The following is a 19,471-nucleotide window of genomic DNA, read 5'->3' on the forward strand; positions in this document are numbered from 1 at the left end:
GGGGGAGAACCGGGGCATCCGCTGGGAGGTGCGTCATATGTACACGTTCTATAAATCCCTCATCCTGGGACTCACCGCCACAGACAGGTTCCTGCTCAGCTCCTGGAATTCAGACGATGACGAATCCAACAGAGTCACAACAAACGGCCTATTTGTGACCCGGAAGTTAATGGGGAAAACCTCCAGGTCCATGTGCTGACCTAAACAGAGAAGGAAGGGATGCGAGTGCTGGACGGGGACAGACTGACACTAATTGATCATGTATATTGTAAGCTGTTTGGGTCAGGGGGTCATCTCTCTCGTGTGATGGGTCTGTACACCAACACCTCAGTATCAGTTTTACAAGTGTTCAGAATACACAGCTCAAAGGGATATTCCTGCATGGAGTCACTAACCGTCCACGGTTACAGAGCTGAGGTCCACGGATCGGTTCACAAAAAACTGCAGGGTCTGTAGCACAGCACGAACATCACTTTGTACCAGAGTGTCCAGATTCAGGTAACCTTTGACCTCCAAGTCACCTCGCAGGTCCCTGGTAACAGAGAGAGACCTGAGCAAGACTCCAGGATACTGAGCCAGAGGCTGCAGGGACAATCAGTACTATAAATCAGAGGAGCCACAGCATGCTGGGTAATGTGTGTCAAGAGAGAGGGGATTTGGCCTGGGATTAAAGGGGTTACACCCCATTGGGCCACCCTCTACTCACCTGGGAAGCAAGGGGTTAACTGGACTGGGGTCCAGTAATGTGTTTTTGCCTTGCTTCAGCCATCCAACTGTTTATTCCCCTGTATAAATGTATTGTTTCTGGGCCCGTGTCTGCACCCCACACACACACACTGGGGCTTAAGGGGTTAATGAGCTGCAGTCTAGGAAAATACATTAGGATGCGTGGTGTCTTTTCAGAAATATCTGGGCTTCAAAAGGCTTGACTGAAGTTGGGTGTGAAAAGTACATAGGGGGTTTGGTCTATGTTAACACATCTGGCTGGTAGACTGCTAGGACCCAGGCTGGGGCATTGGGTGTGAAATATAGCACTGGTGACAAATGTTCACTACACAGGAGTCCCTGCTTCAAAGGATTTCTTGATGGGGGCCAGGGGTGCGGTTACCCAAGGACAGGTTCAGCAGGGAGAGATGGAGCACTACCGGAAAAAATTGCTGGAGAGTGTTCCCAATAAAAATAAGGTTTATTGGATCAGAGCATGACAATGAGGATGAGCCCCAGGGCCCCCACCAACGCGTTTCGAGCTTCCGCTCTTTCTCAAGGTGATAACACTCTGATCAAATCTCTTACCTTATAAAGGTTCATTTTCCCGCCTTTATAAGGTAAGAGATTTGATCAGAGTGTTATCACCTTGAGAAAGAGCGGAAGCTCGAAAACGCGTTGGTGGGGGCCCTGGGGCTCATCCTCATTGTCATGCTCTGATCCAATAAACCTTATTTTTATTGGGAACACACTCTCCAGCAATTTTTTCCAGTAGTGCTCCATCTCTCCCTGCTGAACCTGTCTACTACTCTGGAGAACCAGCAGCACACACCTATGAAGAACCCACTGAAGACCAATCTGCAAAAAGTGAGTGAATTACTCCAGTTAACACCACAGGAATCCCTTTCAATGTTACAGATCAGACACAAGCAAGTGTGAGTAGTCATCAATACAAAGGTGTTACTCTTCTGGTATATTGATCAAATGGATGTGATGTTTCAGATTATAGATGGTCCAATATAGTGTGGGATATCTCTGGGAATGGATTGATTTTTTTCATTATATTGTTACAACCTATATTGGTCAGGTCTATGTTAGAGCACCATACAGCTTTGTTTTGCTCGGTTACCCAAGGAGATATCAGAATCAGTGACCTTATTAAATATAAGAATATTATGAGATGTCCTCGGCTGAACATGCTACGAGTTACATATGTGTAACCGGGGGACCGAGCCGCAAATAATGATTACAGACACATGATGTTTAGCTGGAACTAAGAGCCAGATATTAATATCTCTTCATTTTAGTACTACACAGTAATATTTAGTCTTATTGGGAGTGTCATGCGTGCCGGAATGTATTAATATGTCTCACGTGCCAGTAAGTACTACTGAACTGAAGTTATGAAGTTATTTAGATAGGAAAAGCAGTTTTTAAACATCCTTGGGTGGGAGGAGTTTTACTCTGAGGAAAACTGTCAACCTCACCACTGATTTATGAGAGGGGCTGGGTTTAGGTTGTGTTCAATGGGAAATAATTGTATAAGAACCAGGCTCAGCCTATGGCTATTGTCCTTCATGTCTTCATGGGTCTTCATGCATGATCTTCATGTATTGCTGTGATGTCAACATCTGAAACTGAATTATGGAAGAAATGGCCCATCCTGTATCCTGATGGCTTTTCTTGTCCTAACCTTTCCTGTATCCTGATGGCTTTTCTTGTCCTAACCTTTAAGTGTCCATATTTTGTCTGTTATTTGTATATCTCGTGTGTTCACCTTTTTCAAGGAATAAATTATATTTTATCTAAGTCTCGTCCAGTTCAACCCAGTTATATTTGGTGCGTATTATTATAGCCTGTCACAAAGCTCCCGTCACAATGTGGTCCTATTGTTTTAAGCATAACATCTGGACTACAACCCCAGAATTCCTCTAGCCAACAGGTCTTCTGTGGGTGCTCATTGGCTGGAGGTTTATACGATCACATTGAATGGATTTAGGGTGATACATAATGTTATAAGGGCCTTGTATCAATGGGTAGAGATACATAGAGGTATTAAGGATGAAACATGCAGTGCATCAATGGATATAAGGGTGATTCATGCCTGGCCCCACACTGGTGTGCATATGCGCACGCAGGGTTAATAACTGGCCACCCATTTGTCTGACACCTTCCCGTAGAGCACTATAAATAAACTTAATCATGGAGTATCAAATACTTAATTCGCTCACTGGTGAACGAATTCATGGTACCCACATTATTGCTGGATGCATAGGTACCACATGTGACAGACTTGTTTGTAACCTTGTGTGTGAAATTAATGATCTGCCGTGTCATCGCAGCATTATACAGATTCTCACATTATGACAGATTCTGGCGAGGTTATACAGGTTTATAAGTGACAGCTAGAGGTAGCACACAACTCTTATTTATGGTCTTTAATAATAAGATGGCCTAGGTATGACCCTCAGGGAAAGGTGTCAATGACTATTTACAGATGTAGCAAAGCTTATGGTCTCAGACACCAGGACAAAGTGTCCCGGAAGACTAAGGCCCCACTGCCTCAGACCACGCGCCCGCACTGCAGACAGGCGGCACGTGGAGAGGCACTTGAAGCTATTTGCGGTCCACAAGGAGCATTTTTGAGAGCGAGGGGCGTGGCCAAGCAGGTCGGGGGGCGTGGCCAAAACTGGTCAGGGGGTGGCAATGTCTCTGCAGCTCCCCGCCACCCCCAACCCGGTCTCTGCAGCTCCCCGCCACCCCCAACCCGGTCTCTGCAGCTCCCCGACACCCCCAACCCGGTCTCTGCAGCTCCCCGCCACCCCCAACCCGGTCTCTGCAGCTCCCCGCCACCCCCAACCCGGTCTCTGCAGCTCCCCGCCACCCCCAACCCGGTCTCTGCAGCTCCCCGCCACCCCCAACCCAGTCTCTGCAGCTCCCCGCCACCCCCAACCCAGTCTCTGCAGCTCCCGGCAAACAGACATCTGGAAGGGGGGGGGGGGGCGGAGAAAGAGCATGCACTGAACACAGACTTCCCTCCCTCCCGCAGCACAGTAGCTGAGTAAATAAAGTTCCAGTGCAGGTGACAACCTCCAAGGACCAAAATCTGTGCAATTTGAGGGTTCTGGGCACACAAATTACACTTTAATAGAAGTGCTGATTTGTAACAGGGAAACTTCACTGAAGTCTATGAGGCTAAAAATCAGTGACACTGCTGCCTCACAGACTTCCCTCCTCCCTCATTTGCTGACTGCTGCACCACGTGACGCGTCAGCGCTTCTGTTCACCAGAAGCTTGCAGCATCGGCCGGCTGACGCGTCACAGCACGCAGTCAGCCCCGTCGGAAGGAGCCAGTGGTGACCTCCAGACTGTAGGAAAGGGTCCGGTGGCCCGGGCCGCGCGCGCCGCCGGCCGCAGCGGGTCCGCATCCTAACGCTGCTGGGAGTCGGATCCGGAAGCATGGACACCCCGCCGATACCGTCTCCGGAGGCGCAGATTGTTTTTGTTTCAGCCACGGCTTCAGAGAGGGCAAGTCTTGTTACGTGTATAACTGGTCTTTGAAAATAACCAGCTCTGATAAGCCTCGCCCCTACGGACACCACCGAGCACATGGATACCAAATCACCGCGCATCTGCCATTTTAATATAATGCGTTAATGGGAGTTCATTCCTGAAGAAAAAAAGGAATTTCCTCAATTAAGCCAAGAGAGCTTTAGTTTTTGACAACACTAGCCCTTCCTGCTAGCGGGAAGGGGAGTCAAAAGCTGGTTTGGTGAGACCTGTAACCTCTTGGTTGCCATACTGCACACAAACTCTTATGTTGCTTTATCATGAGACCTGGTAACAACATCTGTGTCATACACAATGCTATAGGCGCAATACCTGCCTGGTAATGGTGAATACAGGTAAGATACAGTGAGGTCGAGGAGGATGTATGCAGGGTAGTATTGGAAACAAGAGTGATATATGCGAAGTGGTGAGATCTACATCATGTCCGACAAGGTTATAGGACCAATATATGGCTGGTAAAGAAAATATGAGTGGGCCCATACACATATACCAAATTATTTCAAGTGTGTCCCCTGGCTTGATGCTCTTTAGGAGTGGAGGCACCGGAACCAGCCCCCCCCCCCCCCTCTCCCCATAGCTGTCAGGGAGACTTCTTACCGAACATTTGCAATGGAGAAACTTCTGACTGGGAATGAAAGGTTGACAGACCGGATGACCTAATGACAGGAGAAGGGTTTATAGCAGGCAGGATGTTGAGGGTTGGGGGGTGGGGGGAAAGATAGAGGGGTGTTAGTATGGAGAAGGGTTTATAGCAAGTATGATGTTGGGGGACAGGGGGGAAAGAGAAAATAGTATGGAGAGGAGTCTCCAGAAGAGCTAAGGTGGTGAAACCACCTTGTGTAGGGTCGTGCCAAGGATCGGAAGAGCACAAGACCAGAAAGTAAAGAGGGGGGTATGAGAGACATTCAGACACTTCTTGTTAAACAGGTTGGGGAGTAGTGTGCAGTGAGACCACAGCGGGAGATAGAGAAGATGGAACCCACGCAGCTCCATGAACAGAGCCTGGACACCCCATCCTTATGTTACCTCCTGTCTCAAACTCTCCAGGAGACGCTGGCTCTCTTCACGTGTCTGGGACACGGCAACGACCCCAACCTGCAGAACCAGGAAAGACACCGACAGAGATTCTGGCTCCAAGTTCTTCAGGGTGTAACCTAGGATAGGAAGAAAGACCCAATGTGGGAGACCTGACTGGACACCCTATAGAAACCAGCAAGGGACACTGGGGGTCATACTGATAATGGTGCATTCTCAATTAGGAGCATATGTTGGAGGTCCAGGAAAGCACTGTAATGCTTTCTCTGCCAGATTAAATGTTTAGTTCACAAATTACAGCCCGACTATTTGGATTCCCAATTACCATGAAAGAAGGTACACTGCAGCGACCCGATATCCAATAAGAACACTGCAACAAGTCCACAGATGCAGAGATCCGTGTCACCCACAAAATATATATCAAGTAGGAAAAAGCTAGTACATTAACAAAATAATCAGAACGAAAAAGGTGTGCGAGTAAGCGACAGTTCTGTGAAGTTTCTAGAAGGCTGCGCATCTTCATTGAACATTAAACTTACCATTGGATTCCACAGAGAAGGCGTCAATCTTCCACCCGAAATAACTTCTGTTCCTCCCATAAACATCACTGACTACCGTCCTCACAATGTCAGAGCTGCTCGGGACGGGAAACTGGTTCCTGAACAAGATGTGTTGCTGAACCAGGACAGATCCTTTTCTACCAAAGGAAATTAAGATATGGAAAGTATTAAACCAACCAAGTATCACTGCACAGCTAGCAAAAGTGGCACTTAACTGTAGGTCATCCAAAAATGGAAAACTGACCATTTATGACCTTTAACCCCATCTCTGACTATGGGGAGAGGTCACCCCATGACCCATATGTAAAGTGGTATCACCAGCTTATGTCCTTTCAGAGAGGTGACCTCTAGGACTCTAGGCAAGGTCTGATAAGTGACCTTTAAATGGATATCACCAGCGTCATGTTCTCCAGGAGATGGGACTTCTAGATGACACCAATGTCTGACCAGTGATGTGTAAAGTTTGCTTGTCAGGAGATGACCTCTAGAATGGAATACAATACAACACATCAAATATGGAGAATTAATACTCACAAAAACTGCTCAATGTTTGATTGAAGGAATTCCCTTCTGTACTTCAAGAAGATTTTGCTCATCTGTAAAGTTGAGCAGATAGAACAGTGATCACAATTTTCTCCATGTTCCAAATATACCCTCCACCTTTGAACAAGGAACATGTTGTAACAGCACAGAATACATGTCCCAAATAAGAACTCCCTACAGATTTGTCCAGCTTTGACCATCTCCATCATTATCTCGCATGAAAGAGCAACCGAGTAAAATGATTACAAAGGAAACAGCTGAGAAGCGACATCTACTTCCTATCAGAATGTAAGAGCAGGAACCAGATTCCAGATGGACGGAATAGCAAACACCCCACAATTCATATTACGCTGAAGACCTCTGCAAATGCGCTAGCGTTAAGTCAGAAGTTAGCGGATCCATCAACTACTGCATATGGAATTAAACATATATTAAAAATGCCCAAAATGGACAATACTCCAAACACTGCAAATGCAGAGGATTGGAAATAGTGACCGGCTGGAAAAAGATGGAAACTGTGGACAAGAAACTACAGTGGGAACCTAATCAAGAACAGAAGAAAATACAATGCCTTTCAGTAGGACAGAAGACCAACTACAACATGAGGTATTTCATACTAACAAAACGCCCATCAACTCTGCCTCTGCAAAAACAACTGGGATTCTGGCACGGGGTCTCGGAGACACCTTATGGTAAGCCAAGACTACTCTGGTGACAAAAGGGTTAATCAGTTTGTGAACAGTTTGCAAGGAATGTACGAGATCGGGGAGAGATAGTGGGGCAAACTCCAGCACCAGCACAGCAACTAGAAACCTCAAAAACAGATACTCTGTCACCCCAGAAGACCACAGCCTTCCTGGGAGTTATAAACAGGTCTGATTATGAACAGTCAAAACCTGGAGATGTCAGTTCTATAAGAAACGAACTTTCTGTCCCACCACCAAACTGGATCAGATCCCATTATACTCCGACCTAAAAGACTTCTTCAGATTACGACAAAGAATATTGCCTCAAAAAAAAAAAAAAAAATAATAATAAAAGAGAAGTAGCACCCCCACAGTGGATGGAGAACAAGGAGGAATACCTACAATATTTTACACCAACAGAACACAACAGCAAACTAGACAGCTACATAGAGAGCTTTAGATTGCGAGTTCTCTCTAGCATCAGCACAAATAATGTACAACCTATTTTATGAGGAGAGGCTAGCTAGATTAGATTTAATAAAAGAGGCATCTAAGAGGGGATATGATAACTATATACAAATATATCCGGGACAGTACAAGGAGCTTTCAAAAGAACTATTCATCCCACGGGCAGTACAAAGGACACAGGGTCATCCCTTAAGGTTGGAGGAAAGGAGATTTCACCAGCAACAAAGGAAAGGTTTCTTTACAGTAAGGACAGTTACAATGTGAAATTTGTTACCCATGGAGACTGATGGCAGATACAATAGATGTGTTCAAAAAAGTTGGACATCTTTTTTATAAAGGAAAGGTATACAGGCATATACCAAATAAGTATACATGGGAAGGATGTTGATCCAGGGAGTAATTTGGGAGGAAGGAATTAATTTTTTCCCTTAGGAGATATCATTGGATGATACGACACTGGGGTTTTCTGTTTGCCTTCCTCTGGATCAATATACTGTAAGTATGTATATACGATAATGTATCTGTTGTCTAAAATTTAGCATAGGTTGAACTTGGACGCATGTCTATTTTCAACCTCATCTATGTAATTATGTAAACTTTCGCCCCATGGAGAGGAGATCTGCAATCAAAGAACTGCGAACCAATCACAACATCACCATCAAACCAGCAGATAAGTGAGGTGCAAAAGTGGTTATGGATACAAATATACACAAGGCAACAGAATCGCTACAAGAAACCGACCCATGATCCAACCCTGGAATATACAAAGCAACTCCGGAAATATCAAATCCTTACCTAAATCACCTGCAACCACCATTGTAGCAACCAATACCCCCAAAACCCAGGAGTTGGGATCTTCTACATGCTTCCCAAAATCCACAAACCAGGAAACCCCGGCAGACCTATTATAAAAGGTATGGATACACTCACTGAAAAAAAACAATCAGGCTTAGTGGAGAATATCCTAAAACCACAAAACACCAACCGTTTCATCAACGGCAGATTTGAAGATGCACCGCCCCTAGGCACTTGTCCGGCGGCCGCCCTCCTTCCGGATCGCATCAATGGCAACGGGACGCAGTGTGCAGTCACGTTGGTGAAGTCTGCGGCATCATTTGTCCCTGTATTCGGAAGGGGAAGGACGGCAGCAGAGAGAGGCAGCCGCCACAGGCAAGTGCCCCCCCATCAGGCCCAATAGTCTAGAGCGTGGCATCTGTATATGGGGCGGACATTTGCCGCCCCAGGCCTTATGGGCAATCCACTACTGAGCTTCATACTAGATACCAGAGACTCGGAAAAAAAAAAAAACTTAACTACCGCCATTTAACACAACTAGTTACCATGGATGTAGAACCCCTGTACAGTAACATCCCCCACAAGGACGGCACTGAGGCATGCTGGCAATTCCTTGCAACATCTCCCTTGGATTAGAATACAGCGCTGAAATAATTACCAAACGGACTACATCCTCACCCACACTTCAAGGATATTTATCTACAACTAATGGGAACCAATTGGCATATTGTAGCACCATCCTTGCCCCCATCTTGAACAGTGATTTCTAACCACATGCCTCCACAAACCTTGCAAATATTACAGATACATTGATCTGTTTGGAAAACAAGGACAGAGGGCGAAGAAAATCCTCAATGTTAGGAGTCCTTGAATTCATTCCACCCATTAAACTTAATAGATTCGGCTAACTTACAGTAGCGAAATTTCTAGGTACCACAGAAGAATGGCAAACGACATCTGTATACAAGAAACCCACTGACCGATGCAGTTACCTCCACAACTCCAGCTTCCATCCCACTCATACAAAACAAGCCATCACACACAGCCAGGCTACAACACCGAATATGCTCAGACACTAAAACACAGGGACACCTCATAACCCTGACTGAATCATTCAGACAGAAGGGGCACAAGCCAAAGACTCTTGCCACAACTGCACTTAAAGTCCCACAGGAACACCTGCTCCAATACATGGGGGAAAAAAAAAAAAAAAAAAAACACGTATACTGTACCACTAGTGGCCACATACAACCCCGACCTAGAGGGAATGCGAAAAATAAATCAAAGACCTGCAACCCATGACAGCAGATGGAACATTTAAAAAATATATATTAAGAATACCACGACATCTTCCCTAAACCTCCCACCCTTGCATTCGGCAACCACCAAACGTCAGACAGAAGTCAATAGAAAACTTCATAATGAACTGAAGGACGCTGTTAATGGCACAAGACCATGGCAACACGCTGCAAACATACTGTATATGCCAAGATCCCAAAGCCAGTCACAAACAGAACACTCAATGTTAAAAGGAACATTCTGCTGCACATCCTGGCATGTTATCATTCACTGCAGGAAATGTGACCAAGGATGCTACATTGGTGAAACCAGCCAAAAACGGCAAACCAGAACAACCCTACACAGACACAATAACACACCATGAAGGCAGATATTGCACTCCAGTGGGACGCCATTTCTCACAGCCAGATCATTCCATAAAAGGAGTTACACATCAAAATCCTCAAAGGAATGTTTAAAAGCAAGATGATCATACACTTTTACACTAAAACAAGGACATAACGCGGATTGTGGTTTAATCATTTATCATCATTTCTTTCAAGTGTTTCTCCCTGCCTCTCTGATTACAATGATAACACCCCCCCCCCCCTGCATTTCTGCTGATGGATGTATGGTCCTGTGTCTCACTGTCTCTTAAAATCAATGTGTTGCCCCGTCTGCTTATCCTGTCTCAGTATCATCTGCCTCATCTTGGTTTTTTACATCTGTGTTAAACTGGTGGACTCTGTAAATCAGTATTGCTGACCTGAGGAAGAGAGCTCTTGTCTTATCAATGGTTAGTCCATATATATATATAAAAATAAATAGTGCATCATTTAATACTGATAAGTACTTCTCTCCATTGGCATCTTGGCAGCATTTATTGATCGCAGTTATGATCAAAGTCTAAAGGGCGAAGGGGGTATTTGGGATCAGTGCAGCATGCTCATCATCAGGGGCCTGAAGTGCATCCAGATGCTCAGTATCATACAGAACAGCATGCTCATTATCAAGAGAATTGAAATGTGAATTTGCCACACTATACTGTGTAGGGTGTTCATAATCAGGTAGCATTAAATTCCCCCCCTGTCCAAGACACTGCACACCCCCTATATCCCAGGACACGCATCACTCACAGTTAGCTTCACTTCTCTCTCCAGCCTCCTGTATTCAATGGCTGACGTGTTCTGCAGCTGGTCTGTGTAGGTGACTCCGGTCAGACGGAAGTTTAGAGGCATGATGATCACAGAGGGAGCTGTTGTGGGAGGAAACGTTAGCCTCATCTCTGCCAGAGGGTCATCAGACTCGGACACTACCAGGTGCTCAGCAGATGTGGGGGTGAGAGGCGCTGCATCTGTCTCAGAATGCTCTCGGGTCACTCCCTGTGTGGCTGGGTCATTGGGCTCAGGGATGAGAGATTGCTTGCCAGAAGAGGTCAGCAGAAAATGCACAGTGGGCTCCGTCCAAACCTTGTGTGACAGACTGGACAATCTGAGAGTGACAGAAGAAGTCCCCTTAGGGACATGAGATGGGGTCACTGTAACTTGGTCTCTCGCGGATGTAACTTCTGTTCTGGTCAGGGGAGATGGTGTCATGTGAACTGGGGGGTCAGAAGTCTTTGCGGGGATGCTACTTAATCCTTTAGTTGTCCCCTTCCTTTCAGCTTTGGGCTGTGTAGAACTAAAGGCTGAAGACCGGCTAGAAGCCACCGGAGTGGAAGTGACAGGACGAGATGTGACTGCTTTGACACTGATGGATTTTAAAGCTCTTGTGCTTGATGCGGTCCTGACTGAAGTGGCAGTTTGTGTCACCAAACCAGTTGTAGGACCGGTGAATAAGCTCGTTGACTTGGGGGAACCATAAGTAGAGGTTAGGTGATCCTGGATGGGATTTAGTGTGCCCTGTTGCAGCCCAACATGTTTACCTGCAGAGGAGAGAACTGTGCTCCCAACCGTGCTGTGTGAGAAACTCAGAGGCTGCCCCTTCCCAGGAGTTGCACTGGAAAATACACCCTCAGCAGGAGGATCCAAGAACACATCTGTATCGTTGAACGCCTGAGCAGCCTCTCCAGATGTTGGAGACTCCCATTCCTGAGTTGCAGGAGATCCAGTCACCTCAAGTCGAGGTTGAATAGTATCTGCCTTCAAAGACCTAGTCAGAAAATAGGACACTTCCTCGCTCACTGTAGGAACCTTCTCATCTCTGCTCACCGTATCACCACTTACAGCTGGGCCAGAGGAGGATGAAAGAAACGCTGTGCTGGAGAGTTCAGTTGGGTGAACAGAGAGAGTATGGGATGGAATTTGCGCCGATGTGATTCTCTTAACATAAATAGGGCTCAGACGCTCTGATTCCTCTGTGTTTTGGTTGGATGAGGCCATCTCAGGACTGGGTTGAGAGGTGACAAAATCTGTAATGATAGAAAGTGATCTGGTGTCTAACAGCAGCTCATCCTGCATCTCATCGTGCATCTCAAACAGAAGTTGGGTGCTTGGAGAAACTGCAGGGGAGAGAGTGGAGGACACGGGGATGGGGGAGCCTGGTAACCTCTCAGATAGGTCATGTGTCATACGTCCAGTTGATGACTCGGAGGTTGTGGGTTGTGAGGCAGCAGCATGTAGCATGGTGAGGTGGTAACTCATGCTCAGGGTAGATGGGTATGAAGGGGCCGTATGGTCTACAACTGCTCCAGCGTGAGTGATTGTCACCTGCCCTGAAATCCCATGTTCACCCATCAATATTTGTTCAATTTCACCAGCTTGGGAGCTGGTTCCAGGTGTGGTGCTCTTCACTAAAGCTGAAGAAATTTGCTCCACCAACCCTTCTGTAAAGTATCTTTTCATTTGGTGTGTGCTGGAGGTGCCAGGGCCCAAGCTAGAAGCGACTGTGGCAGGTCTCCTGGTTCCAGTACTGATGCCATTAGTGGGCAATGGGATGGAAGATCTTGAGGTCTCCATCTCAGTAGATGAAGTAAAATGCGTAATTAATTCTGCTGCACCAGCTTGGATAGCATGGCCCTGATTGAGCAGCTCCTCTTCCAGTATAGTCAGATTGGAGATGTTTAGAGCAGGAGTCTGGGTGTCAGGAAAATGTTCAGAGAGTCTGTCTGGAGAGGACTTTGTAACAGAGGGCACTGTGCCACTTTCTGCAGAACCCAACACTGCCCAATTCCTAGCGGTGATTGAGCTATGCTGGGTTGATACAGTCACAGGAATTTCCCCCAAACCCAGACGGTAGCCAGAGCTCCCAGTAAGACGCGAGATGTGTAAAGAGGTAACTGGAGTGGTTAGAGACTCGGGATGGACTTGCCCCTTCCAGGACAAATCCGAGATTTGAATTTCTTTGTTTATCATCTCAAAGGAAGAAGCAGATTTGGAAGCTGAACTTAAAGTCTCCCTCTCATGCAGAGGAGTGTCCGTGCTGCCAACACCCATATGACCCAACTGAAATGGAAATGACAAAGAACCCCAAGACATGTCACTGGAGTGGTTCAGTCCCAGTGTCCACACTTCAGGAACATCTGGGAGGGGTGGAAGTCTTTGGACATTGTCTATTGATAGAGACGTGATTCTCTCTGCATCCATCTTCTTACTAGAAACCTCTACGCGTCCATCATAGTAAGGGAGACTCTGCATTCTAGAAACAGACGACATCAAGGAAGTGACAGCATGTTTTGAAGACAAAGACACACTACCTTCTGTCCGGCTTTCATTACCAGATTCTATGTTGATGGGGAGGAGTAGAGAGGACAGATCCCCAGCCCTGCTGGTAACAGAGAATCCAGGGCTAGACAGTATGTTTCCAGACAGTGCTGGGATGGATGAGCTGACCTTGGCAGCTGACGTTCCGGATCGTGGGGCTGTGACCGGAATGGCCTCTTTCTGAAACCAATTCCAGTTTCCCAGAGATCCAAGCTGCAGCTCTGTCGCTCCGTGCAACCCAAGGTTATCGCTGGGGACCAGTTTGTGCACGACATCCTCGTCACGAGAGCCAGACTTTGGGGGCAATGTGTCGCCCCCACCAAAGATCTGGCTGACCATGTTGTTTATAACGCCATTCCATTCATCTTTGGGGGTGTAATCCTTCTTGCCAAACACCAAACCTGAGATAGCAATGTCTTGCGCAAGCACATCCGCCAGTCCTCTCTTAGCAGGTCTCCTCGTCGTGCGCGTTGAGGGGGCACTTAGGGGACCCGGCTCCTGAAGTGACAAAATTGGTTGCTGCACAGATTCTATGGAACTTTTCAGTCCTTGAGGTTGTAAGAATGGGAAAGAAGTGGGTGGAGTCCAGTCTGAACCCCACATTAGGTCACCTCCAGGTTCAGGGGTATTCTGTTGTGCTGTAGTGTCCTGAAAACCACGAGTGGGCGACCGTGAAACCCTGTAGAAAACATCGAATATCAGTGAAGGGATTCGCATAGAGTTCCTGCCAGGGCCTGTCCGGTACCGGTGTGTGGAGGCAGCAGAGGACGATGTCCCCTTATCGTGAGCCCACGTAGAGACCAGAAGACAGGAGACCAGGAGAAGCTGACCCTGCCACCGTGGACACCTCAACACACCCCCAGCCCAGGAAACAGAGCACCAATCACCAAGCTTCTGTGGCGGCTCAGCGCAGCTGCGCGAGGAACGCGTCATCGCAGAGGACCTCCGGAAGGCTAGGACAGGAAAAAACAGATTAGAATGAGAGAAGAGGACGGGGGGGGGGGGGGGGGGGAGAAGAATGACCCTGACACACGGTGGGGGAGAAGAATGACCCCGACACACATGGGGTGGGGGAGAGAATGACCCTGACACACGGGGGGGGAGAAGAGAGAATGACCCTGACACATGGGGGGGGGAGAAGAGAGAATGACCCTGACACACGGGGGGGGGGGAGAAGAGAGAAGAGAGAATGACCCTGACACACACGGGGGGGGGGGGGGAGAAGAGAGAATAGAGAATAGAGAATGACCCTGACACACACGGGGGGGGGGGGGGAAGAATGACCCTGACACATACGGGGGGGGGGGAAAAGAATGACCCTGACACACACGGGGGGGGGGGGGAAAGAATGACCCTGACACACACGGGGGGGGGGGGAGAAGAGAGAATGACCCTGACACACACGGGGGGGGGGAGAAGAGAGAATGACCCTGACACACGGGGGGGGGAGGGGGGGAAGAATGACCCCGACACATACGGGGGGGGGGGAAGAATGACCCCGACACACACGGGGGGAGAAGAATGACCCCGACACACACGGGGGGAGAAGAATGACCCCGACACACACGGGGGGTGGGGGGGGAAAGAGAGAATGACCCTGACACACACGGGGGGGAGAAGAATGACCCTGACACACACGGGGGGGGGAGAATGACCCTGACACACATGGGGGGGGAGAGAGAATGACCCTGACACACATGGGGGGGGAGAGAGAATGACCCTGACACACACCGGGGGGGGAGAGAGAATGACCCTGACACACACCGGGGGGGGAGAGAATGACCCTGACACACACTGGGGGGGGAGAGAATGACCCTGACACACATGGGGGGGGGGAGGGGGGGGGGGGAGGAGGGGGGGAAGAATGACCCTGACATGGGGGGGGAGGAGGGGGGGAAGAATGACCCTGACATGGGGGGGGAGGAGGGGGAGGAAGAATGACCCTGACATGGGGGGGGAGGAGGGGGAGGAAGAATGACCCTGACATGGGGGGGGAGGAGGGGGAGGAAGAATGACCCTGACATATGGGGGGGGAGGAGGGGGAGGAAGAATGACCCTGACATGGGGGGGGGGAGGAGGGGGAGGAAGAATGACCCTGACATGGGGGGGGGGAGGAGGGGGGGAAGAATGACCCTGACACACATGGGGGGGGAGAATGACCCTGACACACATGGGGGGGGGGGGGGGAAGAATGACTCTGACACACATGGGGGGGGGGGAAGAATGACCCTGACACACATGGGGGGGGGGGGAAGAATGACCCTGACACACATGGGGGGGGGGGGAGAATGACCCTGACACACATGGGGGGGAAGAATGACCCTGACACACATGGGGGGGGGGGGAAGAATGACCCTGACACACATGGGGGGGGGGGGGAAGAATGACCCTGACACACATGGGGGGGGGAGAATGACCCTGACACACATGGGGGGGGGGGGGGAGAATGACCCTGACACACATGGGGGGGGGGAGAATGACCCTGACACACATGGGGGGGGGGAAGAATGACCCTGACACACATGGGGGGGGGGGGAAGAATGACCCTGACACACATGGGGGGGGGGGGGAAGAATGACCCTGACACACATGGGGGGGGGGGGAAGAATGACCCTGACACACATGGGGGGGGGGGGAAGAATGACCCTGACACACATGGGGGGGGAAGAATGACCATGACACACATGGGGGGGGGGAAGAATGACCCTGACACACATGGGGGGGGGGGGAGAATGACCGTGACATGGGGGGGGGGAGGAGGAGGGGAAGAATGACCCTGACATGGGGGTGGAGGAGGGGGGGGAAGAATGACCCTGACACATGGGGGGGGGGGGGGGGGAAGAATGACCCTGACACATGGGGGGGGGGAGAAGAATGACCCTGACACACATGGGGGGGGGGGGGGAAGAATTACCCCGACACACATGGGGGGGGGGAGAAGAATGACCCCGACACACATGGGGGGGGGGAGGAATGACCCCGACACACATGGGGGGGGGAGGAATGACCCTGACACACATGGGGGGGGAGAGAGAATGACCCTGACACACACCGGGGGGGGAGAGAGAATGACCCTGACACACACCGGGGGGGGAGAGAATGACCCTGACACACACTGGGGGGGGGGAGAGAATGACCCTGACACACACGGGGGGGGGGGAGAGAGAATGACCCTGACACACACGGGGGGGGGGGAAGAATGACCCTGACATACATGGGGGGGGGAAGAATGACCCTGACACACATGGGGGGGGTGGGGGGGGGGGAGAAGAATGACCCTGACACACATGGGGAGGGGGGGGGGGGGGAGAAGAATGACCCTGACACACACGGGGGGGAGAAGAATGACCCCGACACATATGGGGGGGGGGGGGGAAGAATGACCCCGACACATATGGGGGAGGAAGAATGACCCTGACACATATGGGGGGGGGGGGGAAGAATGACCCTGACAGATATGGGGGAGGGGGGGGGGTAGAATGACCTCGACATATGGGGGAGGGGGAGGAGGGGGGAGGGGGAGAAGAATGACCCTGACATGGAGGGGAGGAGGGGGGGGGGGAGAATGACCCTGACATGGAGGGGAGGAGGGGGGGAGAAGAATGACCCTGACATGGGGGGGAGGGAGGGGAAGAATGACCCTGACACGGGGGGGGAGAGGAGGGGGAGAAGAATGACCCTGACATGGGGGAGAGGAGGGGGAGAAGAATGACCCTGACACATGGGGGGGGGGGGGGAGAATGACCCTGACACACATGGGGGGGGGGAGGAGGGGGGGAAGAATGACCCTGACATGGGGGGGGAGGAGGGGGGGGGAAGAATGACCCTGACATGGGGGGGGAGGAGGGGGAGGAAGAATGACCCTGACATGGGGGGGGGGGGGGGGAGGAGGGGAGGAAGAATGACCCTGACATGGGGGGGGGGGGGGGGAGGAGGGGGGGGAAGAATGACCCTGACACACATGGGGGGGGAGAATGACCCTGACACACATGGGGGGGGGGGGGGAAGAATGACCCTGACACACATGGGGGGGGGGGGGGAAGAATGACCCTGACACATGGGGGGGGGAGAAGAATGACCCTGACACACATGGGGGGGGGGGGGAAGAATGACCCTGACACATGGGGGGGGGGAAGAATGACCCTGACACATGGGGGGGGGGAAGAATGACCCTGACACACATGGGGGGGGGGGGGAAGAATGACCCTGACACACATGGGGGGGGGGGGGGAAGAATGACCCTGACACACATGGGGGGGGGGGGGGAAGAATGACCCTGACACACATGGGGGGGGGGGAAGAATGACCCTGACACACATGGGGGGGGGGGGGGAAGAATGACCCTGACACACATGGGGGGGGGGGGGAAGAATGACCCTGACACACATGGGGGGGGGGGGGAAGAATGACCCTGACACACATGGGGGGGGGGGAAGAATGACCCTGACACACATGGGGGGGGGGGAAGAATGACCCTGACACACATGGGGGGGGGGGGGAAGAATGACCCTGACACACATGGGGGGGGGGGGGGAAGAATGACCCTGACACATGGGGGGGGGGAAGAATGACCATGACACACATGGGGGGGGGAAGAATGACCATGACACACATGGGGGGGGGGGGGAAGAATGACCCTGACACATGGGGGGGGGAAGAATGACCATGACACACATGGGGGGGGGGAAGAATGACCCTGACACACATGGGGGGGGGGGGGAGAATGACCGTGACATGGGGGGGGAGGAGGAGGGGAAGAATGACCCTGACATGGGGGTGGAGGAGGGGGAGGAAGAATGACCCTGACACACATGGGGGGGGGAAGAATGACCCTGACACATGGGGGGGGGGGGGAAGAATGACCCTGACGCAAATGGGGGGGGGGGGGGGAAAGAATTACCCCGACACACATGGGTGGGGAAAAATGACCCCGACACATGGGGGGGGGGGGGGGGGAGAAGAATGACCCCGACACACATGGGGGGGGGGGAGAAGAATGACCCCGACACACATGGGGGGGGGGAGGAATGACCCCGACACACATGGGGGGGGGAGGAATGACCCCGACACACATGGGGGGGGGGGAAGGAATGACCCAGACACACATGGGGGGGGGGGAAGGAATGACCCCGACACACATGGGGGGAGGGGGAGAAGAATGACCCTGACACACATGGGGGGAGGGGGAGAAGAATGACCCTGACACATGGGGGGAGGGGGAGAAGAATGACCCTGACACATGGGGGAGGGGGAGAAGAATGACCCTGACACACATGGGGGGGGAGGGAAGAATGACCCTGACACACATGGGGGGGAGGGAAGAATGACCCTGACACACATGGGGGGGGGGGGGGAGAAGAATGACCCTGACACATGGGGGGGGAGAAGAATGACCCTGACACATGGGGGGGGAGGAGGGGGGAAGAATGACCCTGACATGGGGTGGAGGAGGGGGAGGAAGAATGACCCTGACACACATGGGGGGGGAAGAATGACCCTGACACACATGGGGGGGGAGGAAGAATGACAGTGACACACATGGGGGGGGGGGAAGAATTACCCCGACACACATGGGGTGGGGAAAAATGACCCCGACACATGGGGGGGGGGGGGAGAAGAATGACCCCGACACATGGGGGGGGGAAGAATGACCCCGACACACATGGGGGGGAAGGAATGACCCCGACACACATGGGGGGGGGGGGAAGGAATGACCCCGACACACATGGGGGGGGGGGAAGGAATGACCCCGACACACATGGGGGAGGGGGAGAAGAATGACCCTCACACACATGGGGGAGGGGGAGAAGAATGACCCTCACACACATGGGGGAGGGGGAGAAGAATGACCCTGACACACATGGGGGGGAGGGGGAGAAGAATGACCCTGACACACATGGGGGGGAGAAGAATGACCCTGACACACATGGGGGGGGGGAGAAGAATGACCCTGACACATGGGGGGGGAGGAGGGGGAGAAGAATGACCCTGACACACATGGGGGGGAGAAGAATGACCCTGACACACATGGGGGGGGGGAGAAGAATGACCCTGACACACATGGGGGGGGGGAGAAGAATGACCCTGACACACATGGGGGGGGGAGAAGAATGACCCTGACACATGGGGA

The 19,471-nt window shown here is 51.2% G+C and overlaps 1 protein-coding gene across 1 annotated transcript; it reads right to left on the reverse strand.

Moving 5' to 3' along the window:
- Positions 1 to 390: 390 nt before the first annotated feature.
- LOC142469189 (uncharacterized) lies at positions 391 to 14,274 on the reverse strand. Its single transcript, XM_075576152.1, has 6 exons — positions 10,777 to 14,274; positions 6,405 to 6,466; positions 5,850 to 6,007; positions 5,302 to 5,429; positions 4,873 to 4,931; positions 391 to 532 (listed from the first exon to the last, which is right to left on the reverse strand). The coding sequence occupies exons 1-6, from the start codon at positions 14,272 to 14,274 to the stop codon at positions 391 to 393; spliced, it is 4,047 nt and encodes a 1,348-aa protein (XP_075432267.1).
- Positions 14,275 to 19,471: the final 5,197 nt, after the last annotated feature.

Source organism: Ascaphus truei, chromosome 18 (assembly GCF_040206685.1).
Source record: "Ascaphus truei isolate aAscTru1 chromosome 18, aAscTru1.hap1, whole genome shotgun sequence".
Taxonomy (NCBI): domain Eukaryota; kingdom Metazoa; phylum Chordata; class Amphibia; order Anura; family Ascaphidae; genus Ascaphus; species Ascaphus truei.

Coding starts and splice junctions, on each gene's coding strand:
- LOC142469189 (XM_075576152.1), bottom strand. CDS start 14,274: ATGACGCGTTCCTCGCGCAGCTGCGCTGAGCCGCCACAGAAGCTTGGT. Junction 4,932..5,301: donor TGGAGAGTTTGAGACAGGAG/GTAACATAAGGA, acceptor TCCTGTCATTAG/GTCATCCGGTCTGTCAACCT. Junction 533..4,872: donor TTCTCCATTGCAAATGTTCG/GTAAGAAGTCTC, acceptor CTCTGTTACCAG/GGACCTGCGAGGTGACTTGG.